We start from the raw sequence: 7,046 nt of genomic DNA on the forward strand, positions 1-7,046 counted from the left end.
AGTATGAAACTCACTCAGTAGGACTAAACTTTTGCAGCATGTATGAATGCTTATCTTTGTCTTATTTCGCATGTTCTTCGCTCATTACTTTTTTTTTTTTTTTTTTTTTTTTTTTGAGAAGGTTGCAGCTGAATGAATAGCATTTCGTTTACTGCCGGAATCGCCTTACTGCTGGGATTCCAGGCTAGTGTTGACCCCTTCTTCTTTTCCTTTTCTTTTAGGCTCACACTAGCCCCCTTGTATAGATTCACGAAGCCTTCAATTAGAGTATCTTAGTTTTGGCAAACAAGGTAAGGCAATATATTTGGAAACACCCCTTCACTTCTCATTGCAAGCTTCTTAATACAAATTTAGGCATTATCGCCATGGTGACGTGCCTTACAAAAGCTTCTGCCAAAACAGAAGATGTGCCTTGCAAGTGATTACAGAGATTGATAGAGGCATGTACACATTTTTTTTTTTGAAAGGAAACTAGACTATAAGATAGAGACCTTCGTGTATCAAGGTCTAGCAGTAGTAAGGCTTGAGCCATTTGCCATTGATAGGATCAGTCAGCCTACCGCTGTTAGCATGAATGAGGCGATAATAACCGCTGCTGTGAGACTCCTTAACGACAAATGGTCCTTCCCACTGAGCTGCAAATTTGGAAGGGCCAGGCATCTGTCTCCTCACCCAGTCAACGGTTCTAAGAACTAAGTCTCCTTCTTTGAAGCTTCTCTCCTTGACTGTTCTATTGTAAGCTTTAGTCACCCTTTGCTGATACGCTTTTGCCCTTGCTTCTGCTTGTCTTCGCTTTTCATCTGCGGCTTCAAGGTCCATTGTTCTCCACTTAGTACAGGATTCATCATGCCACTCCAGATCGTTAACAGCTAACACTCTAGCCGTCGGGATCATAAGCTCCACTGGTAAAACTGCTTCGGACCCATAGACTAGGAAATATGGGGAAAACCCAGTAGCACTTCTAGGTGAGGTACGATAGGCCCACAAGGCGTCCGGTAGATGAGTGCTCCATCCTCCCTTGTATTCGTGTACCATCTTACTTAAGATCCTGACGAGCTAGCGTCTTGTTTGTAGCTTCAGCTTGGCCGTTTCCTTGAGGATAATAAGGCGTTGACCTTCTGTGCTTGATTCCGTATCCTTTGAGCGTCTTGCTTACTTCTTGATTGACGAAGGGTGTTCCATTGTCAGACACAATTTTGTAAGGAATACCAAATCTGCACACAATATTCTCCCTTATGAAGTTTGAAATTGCGGCTCCCGTGGCCTTACGAAGTGGGGTTGCCTCTACCCACTTGGTGAAAGACTCAGTTGCCGTAAGGATCCATATGAAGCCCCCAGAAGGTGGGTGAATGGTTCCTACCAAGTCTAACCACCAAGTGTGAAATGGCCAAGGTGTTTTCATGTCTTGTAACAATGTTGATGGCTTGTGACTCAAGTTTCCATGTGCTTGGCATGTGTGACATTTCTTGACCGTGTTATAGGCATCTTCGCGCATGTTGGGCCAGTAGTATCCCAAGTCTAATAGCTGCCGGTAAAGCTTCTTTCTTCCTTGATGCTCTCCACATTCCCCAGCATGCACTTCTTGTAGAACCTGTTGATATTCAGTAGCCCCAAGGCATCTTAATGGCTCACCATTGAATCCCTTTCTATACAGCGTGCTTCCATCCACAAAATACCTTTTCACCGTCTTCTTGACCTTGTATGCGTGCTTACGGTCTTCCGGCAGTGTTTCACTTATGAGGTATTCCAAGTATGGTGACCTCCAATCTTCAGTAATCGCTGCTGTGAATCCTTCCTGCTCTGACAAAGTTGAGGAGCACTTAGAACATGAGAGTTGCGTCTCTGCTGCTTGTTTCTTCATGTTTGGCCAATAATAACCCCTGCGTTGCAGTCTCCGGTATAAGCTGACCACCTGCTCAACCCCACAAGTGGCCTCATGTACTTCTTGCAATCTCCTCCGAGCTTCTTCTTCATCTACACAGCGGGCTAAAACTCCTCGAGAAAGACGCTTGTACAATTCCCCAAATATCAAACTATAGTCTCCTAGTGTTCTGAGTCTATCTTCCTTGTCCAACTGAGCCATCTCGCCCTTGACACCTTCTCGCCAATCTTTCTCACTTGATGGGCTTGAGAAAATCATAGCTTCTACACATGGCTTGTTATTTTGAATTACCGTGATGTTGGGTTGCTCCCTTGTGAATGAAAGCTTGGAACCAAGGGTAGCCAAAGCGTCCGCATATCTGTTAGTGCTGCCGGGAATGTGCTCAAGAGTTATCTGCTCAAACTTCTTGATTAACCTTTCTGCCAAAGTTCTATAGGGTGCCAAGGTCACTTCTTTCACCGCAAAATCTCCCTTCAATTGGCTGATGACTAAGTTTGAATCCCCGATGACTCTAATTTTCTTGACTCTCAATTCATGTGCAGTTGCAAGCCCAGCGATAAAAGCTTCATACTCTGCCACATTATTAGTGCATGAGAAGTTTAGCTTGAATGAAAGGGGCTTGGCATGCCCCTTAGGGTCCACGAGTACAATTCCAGCTCCTCCTCCGTTAGCCGTGGCTGACCCGTCGAAGTGAAGGGTCCAAGGCTCCTCTTCTTCAACCACTGCTGTCATTCCAGGTAACTCTCCAAGTATGTCATGAGAAACATCGAATCCTCCTTCTTCTGGGAAGAGGGTGATCATGTCGATGACGGCCTGTCCCTTGATAGCCCTCGGTGTCGTACATACAATGTCGAACTCAGACAACTGGAGCAGCCATCTTGCTAACCGCCCTGATAGCACTGGTTTCGTCAGCAAATATCTGACCAAATCAGTCTTCACCATAAGTTGAAGCTTGTGGGCCAAAAAATAGTGACGTAATCTTTGTGCTGCATAGACAAGTGCTAAACAAAGCCTTTCTGCCTTAGGGTAGCGTGTTTCAGCCCCTCTCAAAAGCTTGCTCACATTGTAAATAGGAAATTCTTCTCCAGCCTCACTGTCCTGTGCTAATAATGCTCCCACTGCTGCATTGGTGGAGGCCAAATACAGTTTTAAGGGGACGCCTGAAATTGGTGCTTTCATGGTTGGGAGCTTGGTGATAAGCTGCTGAACCTTTAAGTAAGCCTCCTGGCATTCAGCGTCCCACGTAAATTTGTTCCCCTTTTTCAACAGGGGTGTGAATGCTTGGATTACAGCAGCCAAACCAGGTATGAAGCGTCTTATGTAAGACAATCTTCCTAGGAAACTCTTCAATTCTTTCTGATTCGAGGGTGGTGGATGAGATGCAATGGCCCGGACCTTGCTGGGATCAACATCAATGCCTCTACTATGTACCACGAAACCAAGAAACCTCGCCGAAGACACCCCAAATCCACATTTTTTTGGATTCATCTTCAGCTTATATTCTCTGCATCTTTGTAGTACTTTCCTCAAGGTACCCCAATGCTCACTTCTAGTCTTAGATTTCACCACCAGATCGTCGACGTAATCCTCTACTTCTTTTCCCATCATGTCATGGAACACTGCCGTCATTGCCCTTTGATAGGTAGCGCCAGCGTTCTTCAAGCCAAATGGCATGACTATATAGTAAAAATTTCCATATGGTGTACGAAAAGCCGTCTTTTCAGCATCTCTGGCGGCCATTTTAATTTGGTTATAGCCGCTGAAACCATCCATGAATGATAGCATCTCGTGGCCTGAGGTTGAATCTATGAGAACATCCATGTTTGGCAATGGGAACTCGTCTTTTGGACATGCTTTATTTAAATCCCTGAAGTCAACACAAACTCGTATCTGACCATTCTTTTTCTTTACAGAAACAATATTTGCAAGCCAAGTAGGGTGCTTGATCGGCTTGATGAAACCAGAGGCTAAGAGTTTTTCAACTTCTTGCTTGATCTGCTGCTCATCATTGGGATGGTAATTCCTTCTTGACTGTACCACTGGTTTCGCTCCTAACTGTACATTCAGCGTGTGACACACCAGATTCGGGTCTAATCCCGGCATCTCCTCGTAGCTCCAGGCAAATACATCCTTATATTCTCTTAATAAAGAGATGAGGCAGCCTTTTTCTTCAGGTGACAAATAGGTGGAGATGGAAATATTTTTCTGAATAATGGGATCATCACTCAGGTTGACTTCTTCCATTTCTTCTGCCACAGCAGCACTTCCATCCTGCATACACTTCGGCGCTGGCATTGCCTTTTGAAGGGGAAATTTCTCAGGTACCATGGAAGCCCCTTCTGCGTCTTGAACTTGATCACACTCCATGGCACCTGCTGATTTGGGGCCCTCCCATAATGAACGGTTAGGCCCCGCATCCCGTCATAAGCGGTATATTGTGCGGCCATCCGGCAGCACCATTCGAGAGCATTGAGGCTGCTGTGCCTGAGCATAGACGCTTTGTTGCCTCACCATCATTGCAAGCTCATTGTTACTGAGATCTTGAATGTCAAGCCATGAGGGTAAAGGAGTGCCTGTGGCTCTGGAGGGATTGCTTCCTTCTCCATTAGTGAATTCATCATAAAATTGTGCCTCGGCGTGATGACTCTCTGACTGGTGGAACGGTACTTGATTTCCTGGCAACCTGACAGGCTTGAGTCCAATCCTCCCTTTAACACACTGGTGGTAGGTGGAAGGCACGAGCTTATGCATGTTCAACCACGGGCGTCCCAGCAGCGCATGGTAACTAGTGTCAGCATCAACAACATAGAATTTGGTAAGGGACTGAATTGGTCCAACCTTGAGGTTTAGTAGTATGTATCCTACAGCCTGCTCACTTCCATTTGCAAATCCAGTAATTGCCATGTTTGCCTTCACAATTTTAGTCAGGGAAATTCCAGCGGCATTGAGCACTTGAAGAGATATAATGTTCAAGGAAGACCCCGTGTCTACCAAGGCTCTTCTTACAAATACACCATTGACTTGCGCTTCCAAATAGAGTGGCCTCCGGTGATCTGGATAAGAAACCTCCATATCTTTATCTGTAAACACAATGGCATTGTCTCCTTTCAGTAAGCTCCTGCCCTTTTGTGTCTCAGTCCCAGCAGCAAAACATTGAGGGCCAAATGTCTCGGATACGTCCATCAGAGCTTCCGCAGCAGCTTGCCTAGCTTGGGGCCCATACTCTAGCTGGTCAAAGAGTGATTTGAACTTGGGGTTTTGCTGAAGAACTTGTGCAGCAGTAGGCTTAGTACATTGCATCACATCAGCTTCTACAACGTCCTCTTCTACTTCAGTAACATGATAGACCTGATCCATTGTGCTCATAGAACTCTGACCATCATTAATTCTCCTTCGGCCCTCCACAGTTGGGCTGCATTCATCACGAGAGAACCATGGATTGTCATAGCCACATGCCCTGAAATACTGTTGCCAAGAAGCTTGGTCGATGGGGCCTTGGTATTTGCTCAATGCCCATGATCCGTTATCCTGATGCGTGGTATCATCTCCTACGCCAGTGACAACAGAACATGTCCCTTTTCCATGCCGTTTTGGCAATGGATCATCATCAATAGCTTGCTTTTTTGATGGGAGCTCTAGAGTACCTTCATCAATCTTTGCATGAAGGATCCTTCGCAAGGTTTGACAAGCGGGGGTAGGATGTCCCACTATTTGGTGATAACGGCAGTAGCGTGGATTCTTCTTATCTTCCCTGGTGGGGGGCTTTTCTCGCTGCACGGGCTTGATCACTCCATCAGCAAACAATGTATCAAGAATAGCATGAAGTTCCTCATCAGTACAAGGGACTGCCGGGACTGTTCCGGATCGTTCCTTCCTCTTTAAGTATCTTTCATCTACCATTAGAGCTTGGTGTGCATCCCTCTGGGTCGTGTCTTTCTTATCTCTCCAACTCCTCTGACTTGTGGTGGTCTTAACAGACATGCTCGTTTTTCTTACTGCTTCAATCAACCTGGAAAATTGAGTAATGCCGATATTTTCCAAATAGACCCTGTATTCAGGCAGGATATTGCTGATGCAGATTTCCACCAATGATTCCTCATCCTTTTCGTCATAGCAATCCAAAGCTAAATCACGAAAGTGACGAACAAAATCCACCAGGTTTTCTCCGGTCCTTTGACGAGTATTGTTCAGCTGCGCAATGGTCACCCTTTCCTCATATTGGAAATACTTTCTACAGAACTTGCCTGCCATTTCGTCCCAGTTTCTAATGGAACCAGGAGCTAGGGTGGTGTACCAAGTATATGCACGATCAGTGAGGGTTTTGGAAAACTCCCTCAGCCTAAGATTATGATTGCTAGCATGAGGACCAAGAGCGTCGATAAATCGACTAATATGCTCTTTTGGGCTGCCTTTTCTTCCATCGAAAAGAGTAAAAGTGGGTGTCTCATAGTTCTTGGGGTAGGATAAATGCATTATGCTTGAAGGATAAGGGGGTTGAGGAGCATACTTCCAGTCTTCAGAGCCACGACGCAGCTCTTTTTCCAACATGGCAACAACATCATCTTGGGTAACGAAAGAAGGTGCCTTCTGGTTGTTTGATGCTTTCGCGGCAGAGTCCTCATGGGAAACCTTCTGTGGTTGCTCTCCATCATTTGGTTGCTCAAGCTGCTTTGTTGCTGAGATTGAGTTGACCAACTGTTTCATGGTGTCAACCATCTCCTTTTGAGTCCTACCGAAAGCGCTGAGAATGTGTGCCAAGTCTGCAGGAGTGACCTCCTCCTCCTCCTCTTGCCTTTCTTCCCGATCTAGTTGCTCTTCATGCCTGGAAATAGAATCAACGTGCTCTTCTTCCTCTTGGGAAGGCATGCTGCTGTTATTCTTCTTTCTTCGCGGTGGAGCCATCTCACAGGTCACAGCCTAGTCCCCAGTGAAGTCGCCAAAAATGTGAGGGTGATTTTGTGACTTTTTGCAGCAAGACCCTCCTAGTTGTGCGAGACTAGGCCCAAAGTCGTTCAATGGTCGTCCCAAGAATAACTTCGTTGTAACATGTTAAACGTAATAGCGGCTACTTGGCTTGACGATAATAGCAGCTACTTAGCCTGATGATAACAGCGGCTACTTGGTAGCGATTTAAACTTGAGTTTATAAGAACAGGACTCAAAGG

The 7,046-nt window shown here is 45.7% G+C and overlaps 1 protein-coding gene across 1 annotated transcript; it reads right to left on the bottom strand.

The window, feature by feature from the left end:
• Window positions 1-1,036: 1,036 nt before the first annotated feature.
• LOC133723148 (uncharacterized) lies at window positions 1,037-4,249 on the bottom strand. The gene has a single exon (XM_062149975.1). It carries the CDS (start codon window positions 4,247-4,249, stop codon window positions 1,037-1,039), a length of 3,213 nt encoding a protein of 1,070 aa, XP_062005959.1.
• Window positions 4,250-7,046: the final 2,797 nt, after the last annotated feature.

The sequence above is a fragment of the Rosa rugosa genome, chromosome 7, assembly GCF_958449725.1.
Source record: "Rosa rugosa chromosome 7, drRosRugo1.1, whole genome shotgun sequence".
Lineage (NCBI taxonomy): Eukaryota > Viridiplantae > Streptophyta > Magnoliopsida > Rosales > Rosaceae > Rosa > Rosa rugosa.

What these genes read in the sequence shown, in the direction of transcription:
- LOC133723148 (XM_062149975.1), bottom strand. Translation starts at nt 4,249, where the DNA reads ATGGAGTGTGATCAAGTTCAAGACGCAGAAGGGGCTTCCATGGTACCT.